At 35.4% G+C, this 17,795-nt stretch overlaps 1 protein-coding gene across 2 annotated transcripts in view; it reads left to right on the top strand.

Moving 5' to 3' along the window:
- IL6ST (interleukin 6 cytokine family signal transducer) overlaps positions 1-17,322 on the top strand; it is a 59,036-nt gene extending 41,714 nt beyond the window's left edge. For both annotated transcript variants that reach the window (XM_077117180.1, XM_077117183.1), the window contains 3 exons: positions 3,893-3,989; positions 11,032-11,113; positions 12,120-17,322. In XM_077117180.1, coding sequence (XP_076973295.1) covers positions 3,893-3,989; positions 11,032-11,113; positions 12,120-12,860 — 920 coding nt within the window. In that variant the 3' untranslated portion in view covers positions 12,861-17,322. The remainder of the gene's footprint in view (positions 1-3,892; positions 3,990-11,031; positions 11,114-12,119) is intronic.
- The last annotated feature ends 473 nt before the right edge of the window (positions 17,323-17,795 follow it).

Below are 17,795 nucleotides of genomic sequence, written 5' to 3'. Positions count from 1 at the left end.
TACCTTATTTTATTACAATTGTATTTGAAACCCCCACTGCAAGTGCCAGCACAGTGAATTATAAATAGTAAGTCCTATATTCCTTGTTGATTGAATAATTGCTGAATAGGAGAATAAGTGGATACGCGACTACATAAAATAGATAATAAAAGATCCTGGACCTTGCTGTTAAAGCCAGTGATGACTTGAAGGTACTTGGGATAAGGTTTTTGGTGACATGTCAATAGAAAAGATTGGAACAAATAATTCTGATTTTTTTTACTGAGAAATCCTCACACATACATTGTATACATGGTGTACGATCGATGGCTCACAATATCATCACATAGTTATATTCTTATCATGATCATTTTTTTAGAACATTTGCATCATTCCAGAAAAAGAAATAAAAAGGAAAAAGAAAAACTCTCAGACCGTACCCCTTACCCTTCCCTCTCATTGACCACAAGTATTTCCATCTACCAGTTTATTTTACCCTTTGTCTTCCCTATTATTTATTTTTAAATATTTTTGTTATAAACAGCAAACATACGAGCATTCTTTGACATACATTCTATACATTGTGTACAATCAGCAGGTCACAATGTCACCACATAGTTCGCATAGTTGTGTATTCATCACCATGATCATTTTTTTGAACATTAGTATCTCTCCAGCAAAAGAAATAAAAAAGAAAAAACTCATGCATGCCATACCCCTTGCTCTTACCTCTCATTGACCACTAGTATTTCAATCTACTCAATTTGTTTTAACCTTTGTTTCCCCTATTATCAGTTTTTTTTAATCCATATTTTTTACTCACCTGCCCATACCTTAGATAAAAGGAGCACCAGACACAAGATTTTCATAATCACACAATCACATTGTAAACGTTATATCTTTATACAGTTTCTTCAAGTATCTAGGCTACTGGAATACCAGTCAACAGTTTCAGGAACTTCCCTCTAGTCACACCAATACACCATAAACTAAAAAGGGGGATATCTATATAACGCATAAGAATAACCTCCAGGATAACCTCTCTGTTCTGTTTGAAATCTCTCAGGCATGGAAACTTTTTTTTTTTAGCTTCTTCTTATTGTATAATATAACATATAAACAAAGCAAAGAAAGAAAAAAGCAATAATTTTCAAAGCACTCTTCAATAAGTAGATCCCAGAGTTTATCATGGGCTACCATAATATCCTTTCAGATTTTTCCTTCTAGCTGCTCCAGAATAGAGGAGGCTAGAAGGAATAAATATTTTTTTTTATCACAATTGACTTTTTTTCTTGTGAAAAATAACATATACACAAAAAAGCACAATGCAACAATTAGTTGTAGCAAAGATTTTAGAATTTGGTATGGGTTACAAATTCCACAATTTTAGCTTTTATCTTCTAGATTCTCTGAGATACTGGGGACTAAAATGCCAATTTAATGATTCAGCAGTCATATTCATTTGTTAAACCCTACCTTGTCTGTATACCTCTACCATCACCTTTGATCTTTCTCTTACTCTTTAGGGGTATTTGGGCTGTGCCCTTTCTAAAGTTTTTCATTTTGAAAGGTCTGTCAATAATAAGGAGTAGGAAGGTGGAACTAGCCGATGTCCTGGAAAGGCTGGGCCCTCTAGGTTTCAGGACTTATCTGGTCCAGGGACCCATTTGGAGGTTGTAAGTTTGTGGAAAGTTACCCTAGTGTATGGAACCTTTGTAGAATCTTATATATTGCCCTAGGTGTTCTTCAGAATTGGCTGGAATGGTTTTGGTTGGGGGTTGGCAAGTTATGCTAGATAGCAACGTCTAACTGAAGCCTGCGTGAGAGTGACCTCCATATTATGAAACTTTATTTTGTCTCATTTCTCTCCTCCCACTTTTGATCAAGAAGGCTTTCTCAGTCTTTTGATGCTGGGTCCTGACTTGTTCCATGCTTTCTCTCCCACATTGCCAGAGATTTAAACCTCTGGGAGTCATGTTCCTCATAGGAGGGAGGGCAATGAGTTCACCTGCTGAGTTGGTTTAGAGAGAGAGGCCCACATCTGAGCAATAAAGGATGTTCTCTGGAGGTGACTCTTGGACCTAATTTTAAGTAGACTTAAGTTATCCAGTGTAGGCATAAGTTTCATAGGGACTAACCCCAAGATCCAGGGCCCAGCCTATTGATTTGGTTGTCCCCACTGCTTGTAAGGATATCAGAAATTCTCCATATTGAGAAGTTGAATATTACCCCCTTATCCCCATTCCTCCCAAGAGACTTTGCAAATATTTCTTTACTCACTGTCCATATCACTCTGGGATATTTTGGGGCAGCACACTAACCTGGGCAAACCAACAGAATCTCATTCCCTATTCAAGATTCCATGGAACAAATAATTCTTGAAATAAGATTTTGTACCATAATCTTTAGGAAGATAAAAATAATAAATCTTTAAAGTTTCTTTTCCTGGTTACAAAAGTAATGCTTTTTATAGGGGTTTATACATAAAATACAAAGAGAAAAATGTCACCTGTTATCCCTCAACCAAAAATAATTGCTTAACATTTTTGCTTATGCTTTCAATCATTCTGTGCAAACATTTTTCCCAAATATTAGATCATACGTATTAATGTCACAGTCTCCTTTTTTCAGTTATCCATCTTTTGTTTTATAGATTCATTATGTCTTCTTCACATGGTATGGGGAATTTGCCCCAAGGTCCTTATTATGACTTAGGTGAAGAAATAAGGCATAAGTAAACAAAACAAGCACAGTGCCAGTTGAGATATGCAGACAGTAAATTTGCTAGGAGTTTAAATATATTAGTAGGGGGGATTTCACCTTCAAAGAAGGTTTTATGTTAGAGGTAGTACTTAAGACTTGAAGGAAGTAGACAAACAGAAGGAAAACCTCTTAGAGCTGTACATGCAAAGGCTCAAGATATGAAAACAGCCAGAAATTTATCACAGCAAAGGAAGAGTTTTGCCTCAGTTTTATTTGGAATATAAAGAGATTCTTAGCATTCAAGAGTTAATATTTACCACCCAGTAGTCTATGCACAAGCATTGCCTTTGGTTTCTGCATTACTGTTGGGTTATAGAGTTATATACAATGGGATATCTGTGGAAACACATTCTTCTAAGAAGCTAATTAAAAGAGAAGGAGAGGAAGTTAACCAGAAACTGCTATAAGATACTCATTTAAAAAATCTCATATAAATTGTCCCAATTAGCTGTGTATTTCATAAGCCCTCTTAAATGCAGGTAGGATTAATTTGGTATTTAGGAATCTGAAGCTTGTTGCTTTCTAGATATTATTACTGCTTGTGCCACTCTTTGTGCCTTTGGAATATCTCCTAAAATCTTTAGTCTTATATCAGGTATATCATCATTTTAGAAATGTTAAATAACTTAAAAATCTTGTCCTGAGGGTTGTATTTTTGCTTTTTGTAAAAGGTTAAATTCATTTATTATTAAAGATTGTTTTATAGCTTTTTCAATTGTACCCGTTACTCATTCTAATGTAATTTCTCAGTTATTCAGTGGTAAGTGTGAGAAAAAAAGATAACCTTTGCTAAGATTCTGCTAGTGCAGATCATAAATGTAATAAGTGGTTAGGTTTCAAACTTCTAATTTACCAGAAAAATAAGAGTTCTGCATTACTGTTTAGAAAACTGAGCTAATCATTTAGTGCCTCAACCAGCATTCATTATATACTTAATATGTAATCTGGTACTGTCTAAGACATAAACAGGCAGGATATGATTTACAAAGGAGAAAGGGCTGGGGGTGGGGGAAGAACCTTTCATTTGTTTTGTTTTGTTTCTTAAAAGGAGTTCATCTTTTCAACAGTAATCTCATAGGGAAGGTCCATTATTTCTCTTTAGCATATGTGTCAACAGTTATCTCCCACCTTATCCATTTCTGTTTTTCAGCTCAAGGAGAAATCGAAGCCATAGTTGTGCCTGTTTGTTTAGCGTTCCTGTTAACGACACTTCTGGGAGTATTGTTCTGCTTCAATAAGCGAGACCTGTAAGTATCCTGATTCATATTTCTGCATTTTCCCAGCTTTATTGAGATGCAGTTTACACACAATAAGTTCATCCATTTTAAAGGTATGGTTTGAATCTTATTGCTTGTTAACAGATGTGTAACTACCACCACAATCACCCTGAAGATTCTTCATGCCATTTTGTAGTTTATCCTGTTCCCTACCCTCAGGGAATCACCGACCTGCTTTCTGTGACTGTAACTTTCCTCTTTCTAGAATTTTGTATATTGGAATAAAATAGCATGTAGTGATATGTCTGACATATTTCAAGTAGCATAACATTTTTTGGTTTGTGCATATACCGTTATTTTTCTCCTTTTTATCCCTGAATAGTCATGAAATTTGTGTGTCTGTTCATGTGTTGATGAGTAGTTTAGGTTGTTTCTAACTTGGGGTTATTATAAATAGTGCTACGGAGAGTATTCACAAATCTCTGGGTGGTCATACATTTTCATTTATCTTGAATAAATACCTGTGAGTGGGATATCTGAATCATAAGGTAAATGTATATTTAACTCTGAGATCATGCCATACTGTTTTTTAAAGTAGCTATACCATCTAGCATTCCTAATAGCAGTGTGTGAGAGTTTCAGTTCCATATCATCACTGGCATTAGGTTTTGTTAGGGTTTTTTTTTTTAGCCTTAGCCATTCTTTCTTTTGGGTTTGTGATAGCTCTCTCATTGTTGTTTTAATTTCCATTTCCCTGATGACTGGTACAAGATCTTTTCATGTGCCACTGATATACATCTTTTGAAGTGTCTGTTGAAATTGTTTGCTCACTTTTAAGTAGGGTTACCTTGCTAATATCGAGCTAGAAGAGTTCTTTGTTATGTTTTAAAAGTTTTATAAGTAAAGTTTATGCACGTTTTTCTCCCAATCCATTGCTTGCTGTGTTTTTTGTTTTCTTAACTGTTTTTAGAAAAGCAAAAGTTTTTAGTTTTGGATCGTTTGCCAATTTTTTTTTCTTTTATGGTCCTGCATTTTGTGTTCTATTTAAGAAATCTTTGTCTAACCCAGTGTTGCAAAGATTTTCTCTAATGTTTTCTCCTAGAAGTTTAATTCTTAAAATTAAAACAATTGGTTTTATTTTAATTCAAACAATTGGTTTTATTTTAATTCTTGTGTCTGTGACACATATTGAGTTAATTTTTGTGCATGGTGTGAGGTTAAGCTTAAGGTTAATTTTTTCCCACAGCTATCTAATTGTTCCAGGATCATTTGCTAAAAAGACTTATCTTCTCCCCCATTGACTTCCCTTGATACGTTGCCAAAAATCAGTTGTCCCTGTAAGTCTATTTCTGGACTTTCAATTCTGTTACTGATCTAAATGTCTCTTATTAACATCAGTACTATACTGTCTTGATTACTAAAGTGGTATAGTAAGTTTTAAAATTAGGTAGTGCAAGTCTTCCAGCTGTATTCTTTTTCAAAATTATCTTAGCTGGGTCCTTTACCTTTTCATGATATTTTAATATCAGCTTGCCAGTTTCCTCAAAAAAATTTTGATTGGTATTTTATTGACTCAGTAAACCAATTTCGGAAGAAATGTACTCTTGAGTTTTTCAGTCTTTGAGCATAATATATGTCTTCATTTTTCTGGATTTTCTTTCATTTCCTTTTGGTTTTGTAGTTTTTATTGGACAGGTCTTGTACATCATTTATTCCTAAGTATTTTTTATGTTATTGTAAATGGAGTGTTTACAATTTTTATTGTAATTGTTTATCACTAGTATATAAAAAGGATTTTTAAAAATATATTGCTCTTGTATCCTGAGACCTTGCTAAATTCGCATACCAATTCTAATAGCTTTTGTGGATTCCTTTAGATATTCTACATGTGTGATCATGCTACCTATGATGACTGTTACAACCTTTGTGCCTTGTCATTCTTTTTTTTGCCTTTTAGTACCAATCCATATGCTTTTAGTGCAAGGACCTCTAGTATAGTGTCAAAATATAAGCTGACATCTCTATCTTGTTCCTGATTTTACCGAGAAAGCATTCAGTCTTCTACCATATCTTACAATATTAGCTATAGATACCAACTCTAAGTTGAGAAAGTTTTGTCATGTTTCTAATTTTTTCTGAGATTGATATTGGCCTGTCTTTTATTTGTGAAGCCTTTGTCTGATTTTGGAGTCAGGGTAATACTGGCCTCATAAAATGAATTGAAACATGTCACCGCCTGTTTTCTGGAAGAGTTTGGGTAGAACTAGTATTATATCTTAATAGAGCAAATAATGCTATCTAGGCCTGGCGTTTCTTTATGGGAAGGTTTTAATTAATAATTCAATTTTTTAAATGCAATTTTATCCAGATATATTCACATACCATATAAACCATCATAAGGTATACACTATTTAACAGTATCATCACATAGTTGTGCATACATCCCCTTGATCAATTTTAGAACATTTTTATTATTACAGTATCTGGGTTCTTTTCATTAAAAATTGTACTTTTTGTTTTTGTTTTCTTAGAAGTGGATGTGGCTTGGCTAAAACTTTATATTACAGAATTTGATTTCAGGGATTTTTAAAACTGAATAATTAAAATTTGAAATTAAGATCTTTATGCATTTTTCTGCTGGTTATAATGAGATAAACTTTCTGTTTTACTTTGCGGTAGAGTAGCTATTTTTTTTTTAATTTTTTAAAAATTTTTTATTAATTAAAAAAAAATTACAAGAAACACAAACACAAAAAATCCCAACACAAACACTCAGCAATTCACAATATCATCACATAGTTGCATATTCATCATCATAATCATTTCCAGAACATTAGCATCAATTCAGAAAAAGAAATAAAAAGACAACAGAAAAATATAACAAACAGAAAAAAAAAATTTTACATGCCATACCCTTTACTGCTCCCTTTCATTGATCACTAGCATTTCAAACTAAATTTATTTTAACATTTGTTCCCCCTATTATTTATTTTTATTCCATATGTTCCTCTCATCTGTTGACAAGGTAGATAAAAGGAGCATCAAACACAAGGTTCACAATCACACAGTCGCATTGTGAAAGCTATATCATTATAGAATCATCATCAAGAAACATGGCTACTGGAACACAGCTCTGCATTTTCAGGCAGTTCCCTCCAGCCTCTCCATTACATCTTAGATAACGAAGTGATATCTACTTAATGCATAAGAATAACCTACAGGATAACCTCTCGACTCTGTTTGAAATCTCTCAGCCGTTGACACTTTGTCTCATTTCCCTTTTCCCCGTTTTAGTCTAGAAGGTTTTCTCAATCCCTTGATGCTGAGTCTCAGCTCATTCTAGAGTTTTTCCTCAATCCCTTGATGCTGAATCTCAGCTCATTCTAGGATTTCTGTCCCACGCTGCCAGGAAGATCCATACCCCTGGTAGTCATGTCCCACATAGACAGGGGGAGGGTAGTGAGTCTGCTTGCTGTGTTGGCTGGAGAGAGAGGCCACATCTGAGCAACAAAAGAGGTTCTCTTGTGGGTGACTCTTAGACTTAATTTTAAGTAGGCTTGACCTATCCTTTTATGGGGTTAAGTTTCATATGAACAAACCCCAAGACTGGGGGCTCAGCCCATAGCCTTGGCTGTCCACACTGCATGTGAGAACATCAAGAATTAAACTTGGGGAAGTTGAGTCCTCCCCCATTCACACCACTTCCCGAAGGGGACTTTGCAAATACTTTTCCACTCACTGATCAAATCACTCTGGGATTCATCAGGACATCTCCTGGACAAACCAAGAAAATCTCATGTCCTATACAAAGTTCCATGTACTTAAGGTGTTCAATCAACTATCTACATAAGTTATGTTAGAAGATGCACTAGTCAAAGTATAGATTTGTACCAAATAAACATTTTTTGCTTTAGTCTCACACATTAGCCGAAATTTTAAAATATTAAGTACCATCTAAATTCAGCACACCGCAGTAATGACATTCCTCTGTTCCTCCCCATGCAAAAACAGTTTTTAAATTTGTACACTTAGTCACCATCACCACACACTCTAGGCACTCCTAGACTACACCATCTCAATCCCTATTGTCTATCTTTCTTTGTGATTTCATTTATGCCCCAGCCCTCTTCCCTCTATCATTCTCATATGCAGCTTCATTCAGTGTTTTAACATAAGGGTATTACAGTTAGGTAATATTGTGCTGTCCATTTCTGAGTTTTTATATTCAGTCCTGTTGCACAATCTGTATCCCTTCAGCTCCAATTACCCAATATCTTACCCTATTTCTATCTCCTGATGGTTTCTTTTACCAATGAAATATTCTAAGTTTATTCACTAATGTCAGTTCATATCAGTGAGATCATACTGTATTTGTCCTTTTGTTTCTGGCTAATCACACTCAGCATAATGTCCTTAAGGTCCATTCATGTTGTGACATACTTCATAACTTTATTCTGTCTTACAGCTGCATAATATTCCATCTTATGTAAATGTCACAGTTTGTTTAGCAAACCATCTGTTGATGGACATTTTGGCTGTTTCCATCTCTTGGTAATTGTAAATAATGCTGCTATAAACATTGGTGTGTAAATGTCCATTTGTGTCCTTGGCCTCATGTCCTTTGAGTAGAGACAGCATATAGATGGGTCCTGTTTTTTTAATCCATTCTGCCAGACTATGTATTTTGACGGGAGAGTTTAATCCATTAACATTCAGTGTTATTACTGCATGGGTAGTACTTTCTTCTACTATTTTGCCTTCTGGATTTTATATGTCATATCTAATTTTCCTTCTTTTTACCTTTACTCATAGTCTTCGTTTCTACATTCTTCTCCACACCTCTCTCTTTTGTCTTCGTATCTGTCTCTAGTGCTCCCTTTAGTATTTCTTGCAGAGCTGGTCTTTTGGTCACAAATTCTCAGTGATTTTTTTGTCTGAAAATGTTTTAATTTCTCCCTCATTTTTGAAGGACAATTTTGCTGGATATAGAATTCTTGGTTGGTAGTTTTTCTCTTTTAGTAATTTAAATATATTATCTCACTGTCTTCTCGCATCCATGGTTTCTGCTGAGAGATCTGCACATAGTCTTATTGGGTTTCCCTTGTATGTGATGGATTGCTTTTCTCTTGCTGCTTTCAAGATTCTTTCTTTCTCTTTGACCTCTGACATTCTGCTTAGTAAATGTCTTAGAGTATGTCTATTTGGATCTGTTCTCTTTGGGGTACGCTACCCTTCGTGGATGTGTAATTTTAAGTCTTTCATAAGAGTTGGGAAATTTTCATGATAATTTCCTCCAGTAGTTTTTCTCCTCCTTTTCCCTTCTCTTCTCCTTCTGGGACACCCACAACACGTATATTCATGCACTTCATATTGTCTTTCAATTCCCTGAGTCCCTGCTCATATTTTTCCATTTTTTTCCCTATAGTTTCTTTTTCTTGTCGGATTTCAGATGTTCCATCCTCTAGTTCAGAAATCCTATGTTCTGTCTCTTGAAATCTCCCATTGTAGGTTTTCATTGTTTTTTTCATCTCTTTTGTGTCTTTTATTCCCATAAGTTCTGTGATTTGTTTTTTCAGACTTTCAGTTTCTTCTTTTTCTTTCCTTGCCTTCTTTATATCCTTCCTCAGTTCATTGATTTGGTTTTTGATGAGGTTTTCCGTGTCTGTTCGTACATTCTGAATTAATTGTTTCAGCTCCTGTATGTCATTTGAATTGTTGGTTTGTTTCTTTGACTGGGCCATATCTTCAATTTTCCTAGTGTGATTTGTTATTTTTTGCTGGCATCTAGACATTTAATTACCTCAATTAGTTTATTCTGGAGATTGCTTTCAGTTCTTTTACTTAGGATTTTCTTGCTGGATGAATTTGTTGTCTATCTGTTCTTTGAAAATCAGTTCAGCTTTATCTGGACCTCTAGCTTAAGTTTTGTTTAACAGAGGAGAATTTTTCAGTTCTTGTTTTCTTGTTTCTTGCCCTGCTTATGTGGTGCCTTTCCCCCACACACACACGCTTAGGAGGGTCTACTTAGAATAGACCCCAGCCAGATTTTCCCAGACCAAACTGGCCTCCTATCAGGAGGAAAGAGTCACCTGCATCGGTTTCCCTGAGGGTGAGACCCAGCAGGTTGAAAGACTTTCCTGTGAAGTTTCTGGACTCTGTGTTTCTTATCCTGCTCTGTGTGTGGCGCTTGTCTGACTGCAGGTCCCACCAGCATAAGATGATGCGGTACCTTTAACTTTGGCAGACTCTTCCTGCTGGGGGTGTGGTGGAGACAGAGGAGAAGTTGTAGGCTGGTTTTAATGGCTTCAAATTACCAAGCCCTGGTGTCTGAATTCCTTGATGGAGGGATTCCACCTGAGTGGAGCTTCACCCCTCCCCTGGGGAAGGCACAGGTTCCAGACAAGCTCTCAAATAAGCTTGTTTCTGCCTATGCCTGGGGCAGTTGCAGCCTGAAAAGTCCTGCCACTGTTTCCAAAGGCAGTCACGGCTTTGTAGATACATAGCCACAAAAACCTCTGTTTCCTTCCTTTTTTTTTTTTTTTAACCCCTTTTTCTTTCAGCCCTGCCCCCTTGGCACCTGGGCAAAAATGAGCAACCTCTGCTTTGATCAGGTTCACCTAAGCTGGGGGCCTATTTTTAGTAGTCAGAATTTGTTAATTAATTCCACAATTGGCGTTTGATTGTGCCCAGTCCCTGCTGCTGGTAAAGTCCTTTCCTTTCCCCTCTGGGAAGCGGCCTTTGGGGGAGGGGCACCAGCTGCCACAACTTTGGGAACTCACGGTTTGGAGGGGCTCGCAGCCGGTCCAGCTGGTCCAGACTGGGGTACGCTGTGTGTCTGGTCACTGACGTGGCCCCAGGAGCTGTTCTATTCTGTTTCTGGTTATTTAGGTGTTGTTCTGGAGGACGAACTAAAATGTGCACATTGTTAAGCCGCCATCTTGACCCGGAAGTCCTCACTATTTTGTTTTTTATTTGATTCTTAAAGATTCTTAGATAAACCTGTTTAGAAATAGGGATTATTCATTATTTATTACATGTGGTTCTACATATGCCATATTTCTTTTCTCTGTAGGATTAAAAAACATATATGGCCTAACGTTCCCGATCCTTCAAAAAGTCATATTGCCCAGTGGTCACCTCACACACCTCCAAGGGTAAGATAAAATGCTTCTGAATTGTTTATAATACAGTGCATTTCTAGAGTTCAACCACAGGATAATTAGGCAGAAATGAACAGTAAATGAAAAAACAAATAGTATATGAATGAGAATTTTTTTCTGTGAGGTGCATGCTCTGTGAATCGACTGGGTTCTCCTGCATAGGAGGTGAGCATTCTGCCCATAATTAAAATTTATAATAATGCATACACATTCTAGGGGGTTATCATCATCATCATAGTATATTTGTTCTTATATTCCTAATTCTGTTGCATAAACATTAAAAATACTTGCAAATTGAAAACTTAGTGTGCTGAAACTGCTATGTGATGATAACTCTGTTGTAAAGGAGGCTGTTTGGATTGGATTTCAAAACCATATTTAACAGTCTACCACTGATGATGTGATTTCACAGAGCTTACACTAAATTCTTTGAGAGCTTAGAATTACCCTAAAAAAAAAAAATTACCCTAAAGGGGAAATGACTCATTTATTGTGCTTCAATAATCCCTGATTGCATTAACAATTAAATTAAAGATTACATTAAATTAAAGATTGAAATGTGCATTTTTATATTCCGTGAAACCCTGGTAACTCAAGTTTGATTTTTTGTAACATACTTCTTAGTTTTTCTATCCAGTTGATCAGGGGCTTCTTAGTCATTCTCTCTTTTTGAAATACTGTGTTAGACCATTATCTTATCAGAATGTGATACCAACAGTATTGATTTTAAAATTCTCAGGAAGTACAGTCTGATTGAAACTTCTTAAACTGACTTCACATTATCTGCAGTTCAGGTAGATAACAATGATTTACTGACGTGGTGTTGGTTAGTTCTGCACCTTTGAAAATTACTGAAATTTCGGACATGCATTAGCTTTATGGTTCTGACTAGTATTTGCCATGTAAATCTCTGAGAGCTTTTAATAATATATATATGATATAGAATAATAACAATGTATATCCCTGATAGTTTCTAATAGTCCATTTTCACTCTTATTAGCACAATTTTAATTCGAAAGAGCAAATGTATTCCGATGGCAATTTCACTGATGTAAGCGTCGTGGAAATAGAAGCAAACAACAAAAAGCCTTTTCCAGAAGATCTGAAATCACTGGACCTATTTAAGAAGGAAAAAATTAGCACTGAAGGACACAGCAGTGGCATTGGAGGGTCTTCATGCATGTCATCATCTAGGCCAAGCATTTCTAGCAGTGAGGAAAATGAATCTGCACAAAATACTTCAAGCACTGTCCAGTATTCAACTGTGGTTCATAGTGGCTACAGACACCAGGTTCCATCAGTTCAAGTCTTCTCAAGATCTGAATCCACCCAGCCCTTGTTGGATTCAGAAGAGCGACCAGAAGACCTACAATTAGTTGATAATGTAGATGGTGGTGATGGCATATTGCCCAGACAACAGTATTTCAAGCAGAACTGCGGTCAACATGAAAACGGCCCTGATATTTTACATTTTGAAAGGTCCAAACAGGTAGTATCAATCAACGAGGAAGATTTTGTTAGACTTAAGGACCAGCAGATTTCAGATCATAATTCACAGTCCTGTGGATCTGGGCAAATGAAAATGTTTCAGGAAGCTTGTACAGCAGATGCTTTTGGTCCAGGTACTGAGGGACAAATAGACAGATTTGAAACAGTTGGGATGGAGGCTGCAATTGATGAAGGAATGCCTAAAAGTTACTTACCTCAGACTGTAAGACAAGGTGGCTACATGCCTCAGTGAAAGACTAGTTCCTGCTACAACTTCAGCAGTTACCTGTAAAGTCAAGCTAAAAATACTTTATCTGTGATTTCAATTAAAAATAATCTTCACTCACTGAAGATGATCATTTGCCCTTCAGGATAAAACTGTACTGTATCTCACATGGGCTATTTCCATTCCAGAATATCTGGACCCTTCTTTAAGCACTACATAAACTGACTTCATCCTTTGAATAGCTGAATGACTTTGTGCTGTTTCAGGATGTTTGCACTGAAGAAAAACAGAAAGCTTGTCTGAAATATATAAAGTAAAACTTTTCATTTTTGTTTTGCTACATAGAAAACAGGGTGCTTAAAAAATAAGCCGTGATATATTTGGTGAGCACAGCTATACTAATTTCACTGAGAATAATCAAATGAAGTGACTTGGGAAGAATTATATCAAAAATTAGAGGAACAAAGATCTAGACCCTCTACTTCAGTTAAAAAGAGGTCCAGGGTGGGCCACGGTGGCTCAACAGGCAAGAATGCTTGCCTGCCATGCCAGAGGACCCGGGTTCGATTCCCGGTGCCTGCCCATGTTAAAAAAAAAAAAGAGGTCCATACAACATGACTTCGAGCCTGGCTTCTATAGTTTGACATAAAAAAAATTGGGCTCATTTATAATCATATGCACATACAAGATAACAGTTGATTCCCTTCCATTAGTAATGATGCTGTCAGTTGTTAATGGAGAAACAGAATTCCAGAGTTCTTACTTGGCAGATTTAAAATAGTAATTTTTTGAGTATTATGTAATCATTCTTACTAAATTTTCAAAAATTTACTTTTAATTCTGACAACCTCTTTGAGGAGCCACTTCTACAAACTCAGAGTACACAGATAAGAGCTAAGAATACATGCCACAATCTGCTTCAGCATTTAAAAACTCGTTTGCCACTTATAAAGGCTTAAAATGTATTTTAACATTTTTCATTACGTGTCTATCAACAGTATTGACTCTTCCTGTTAAGGCTTAAGAGAATTTGACTGAAGAGCTTAATGTTTTCAGCTGAAAATGTGTTTCAATGTACTTTGTTTTTATTTTTGAGTAGGCTAAGGTTAAAAAAACATCTTTTCTGTGGTAGGTGTTTGAAACAAACTTAGGTTTGAGGTCTTGGTCAGTATTCACCAAAACAAACCACAATCCAACCAATGCTCATACCTATCTTAGTAATTATCACAGTTAGCAAGTATCTTTATTGTAGAGGTAGTGAATGATCAGATATGTTATTATCTCCCAGTTCTGAGGTAGGGTAGAATATTGTAATATGGGAATAATTTAAACTTCTTCTCCTGCCAGTTTTGTTTCTCAGGAGAAGTGAGCCAGGCTTCCACAGTTTAATGCTGACCCTGCTTAAGCATTCATGCCACCCCTCCTACCCCATTTGACACAGAGACAGAGGTTAAAAAGGGGGCTTAATATTTATCAAAGAAGTTGTCATTAATCAGTAGTTTAGTTCTAGATTGTTGCTATCAAATGAACTCAGAGGAAATAGGTTTTACTTTTGTCATGTGATTTACAGAAATAAGGCAGACTATTTATAGAAATCATTAAATAATAAGAGGTCAAGAAAAATTGGCATACATTTACAATTGAAATATAATTCTACTTTTTATTCACATTTTGTTCCCATTAGACTTTCTGCTGTATTTCACCTTTTCTATTCTAGCATTTATTTAATTCTTAATTTCAGAGTTTTTTCTCACATATAATCCTTTGAGACAGCAGTGCTTTATTCTGATACATCCAGTTTCCTACTTTAGACAAAGCCAATATGAGATTGGTAGAATGACAGGAGTAGATGAGGAAGATGAGTTACAGAGAGATCAAGAAGGGACAGAGAGACCCAAATCCACACTACAGCAGAATGGATGGCATCACTGTCATTTAAGGCACTCAAGGCTGGACTGACTATCTTGTCTGTCAAGAAATTTTTATCTGTTAAATATGTAATCATATTCCTAGCTGAACCTTTGCTCATAACAAGCAGCAGTGTTGCGAAGAACATTGTGCAGTGAAGTTGGTACATTCGGGAGCAGATGTAAAATGTGAATTCATGACTTGAGGGAATAAGAATGAAGGGTCCTTATGAAAAAATATCTTGTGAGTGGGTTTGTATGTTGAGACCTGTATATAGAACCCAGTACAATGAGTGACTGACGGTCCCCTCGGCCACAGAGCACTTTAGACATATCATATGGATCTATGGTTACTGTGCAAAAAGTCATTCAGGAAATGAGTATATATTTGAGCACTGATGTATTATACATTTTTGCCCTATATAGAAAAGCAATCATGAAACTTGATTTAAATCCAAAATTACTTTCCTAGAGCATGTCTTGGAATAATCCATGTTTTTATGCATATAAATTATATTTTATGTAGGCAGAGGAACAAATCTTTATGTAAAAACTAATCTGTATATATATATGTTAGTGGATTTATTACCCTCTAAATCTTTAGTATCCAAAATTTTTTTCTTTGTTTAAAATAATGCTAGCACATCAGAAAACGGCCTCTTTGTGGATAAAACTAATTCACTGCTTATGATGGCATAGTCCCATTGCAGAATTTGGAGATAAAGAAAATTGATACAGCGTATTTTACATGTGAGTAACTCACGTGTACTGTGAGTACACATGAGTTAGTGCTGTCTTTGGTATCCTACTATTATCCCTCATAAAGGTATATTTCTGAATAATTTGGAAAACTGTAAAACTGGAATTTCTATCCACTAAAATCTAAAATTTTAATGTTTTTTCAGATGAGTCGGTGCTCAGAAACAGCTAATATTTGAGTAGAAACTGGTGGTTCGGAGCAAAATTACATCCATTAGTTCTCTAACTAATTTTTAAATTTCTGTCTGATTTCCAGATAAGAGGTTTTACCACATGAAGTTACCGAGTGACCCTAGCTCTTATTTTGAAGTTAAGATTAATAAAGTTGAAGCATATTTATAAAACATTTATTAAAGCTCATATTTAAAGTAGAACATCTGAAATAACTTTAAAAATAGAAATGAGCCCATGCAATTTTTTAAATGTCTTTTTTCTTGTTAATCAGTTAATAAGATTGCAACATAAATAGAGAAGTAGAGTAGTTATATAGTAGAATTCCTAAAATATATTTGTACTGGCATATATTGACTAAGTAAATCCAGTGAGAAAGCTCTTCCACCATATTATTCCACTATATTCCACGTCTCCTCTGTTTGATTTGCTCAGTTGGTTTAAAGAGCAAATTTCTAAATCATATGTAGTTTAAAATTGCAATGATATTATAAATCTAAAAAAATGATTACCATTTGAGAACAATTCTGCTTCAATAAAGTTTTGTTCTGTTTTGTCGTTGAGTAAAATGTCAAAATAATAAGCCACAAGTGAACTGATGTTGAAAAATTGAAAAATTATTGGGATGTCTTTTTCTTGTAGATAGTATTAGATTATATTGCTCAGGTAAGGTTACTAACTTCTCTGTAAGTTAAGAAAATATGAAGCCATAAAATGACAAGGTAGTGAGAGGTAGCCTAAAATTGGTTTCAAAGACGGTGTAAACTAGCTGACAGCGTAATTCTTCTTTGGATTGGTCCTTTACAACAGGACCTTTCAGGAAGTACCTTTATAAATGGAAAGGTAGTCCAGGAAAGCCCATTAGGGTTTTCTTGAATTTTTTTTAATTCTTCTATTATTTGAAATAGAAGTTAAAAAAAGAAGTTATTGAAATGTAAGTTAAAAAAATTTCCAAAGCTGAATGTATCTTTTCTAGTATGCATTAGCATGATACTCCTGTATAAATTGCATTAAAAGTTTTTTAAAAAGCCGAGGGGGAACTCACTAGTTATTTGTTCCGGAATTTTTAAGGGCCTTTTGCAGTCAATCATTACCTTGAATTGTTAATTTAACTTCATTACCCATTTGTTCATTAAAGTTGGTAGATCACTGTAAAAATGCTTTTAAGGCTGATGGTGATAAATGTTTCATATCTTTCATCCCTTGAAAACAGTTTTATCTAAATGATAACTGCATGCTTCACATACTGTTACATGAATCCCAAATTAGAATGTGTCAGAAGCAGATATTTTGAAGATGGGTATTGAAAATTCTTTAGTTTTAATATATATTGAATGATGTACTCTTTTAAAATGTGCAATTAACTAGTACTGCAGTGCAGTGATTAGCATTAGATGTCTCCCTTTTATATCCTTGCTATGTCCCATTTACTCAGAAGTTTAATATTTTCACTTGCTGTTTTAACCCCACATTTAATCTAACTTCATATAGATAAGGCTTGTCTAGAAAATTGTATGTATTTTTACCGTGTTCCAGTGAATTGCACGTACTAATTATACCCACAGGTATCATTTTTGTTGACTAAATATTCTTGTAAAAATTCTGTCATATATCAGCTCTAAGTACATTTAAGAAATAAATTCTTGTTCACATTTGTGCGTGTGATCACTACCATTTTACAGTTACACATCATGTTTGAGGTAACTATCACTATTAGTGTGGGTGGTAAGAGTCTTAATGTTAAACTAGATACTGTATGAGGGTTCTATGGTTTTGTTTGTTTTTGGTCTGAAAACTTTACAAAAAGTCTTTTCCCCACCATACTTAATATTTACAGATTGATTTCTTTGATTGGGAACAGAAAGTCACGGCATAAGGTCCCCTTTCTCTCCCCTGGTCCCACTGAACTTACAGAAACAACTTGCTGCCCTTTCCTCATCCTGCTCTTCCAGATGAAGAGACAGGTTGCAGAGATGGGAACTCAACCATAAAAAGTCAAAATAACAAAGGGTCTGGGTACAGGGACTGTGGCCAAAAATGCAATTTACCCACAGATGGATACATAAACTATGTTCAGACAATGAATACAGCAATGAAAATGAGGAAACAACTGCTAAACACATCA

The sequence above is a fragment of the Tamandua tetradactyla genome, chromosome 9 (assembly GCF_023851605.1).
Source record: "Tamandua tetradactyla isolate mTamTet1 chromosome 9, mTamTet1.pri, whole genome shotgun sequence".
In the NCBI taxonomy this organism is placed as follows: domain Eukaryota; kingdom Metazoa; phylum Chordata; class Mammalia; order Pilosa; family Myrmecophagidae; genus Tamandua; species Tamandua tetradactyla.
Note: the sequence above shows the minus strand (reverse complement) of the source record. Positions and strands in the feature narration are given on the sequence as shown.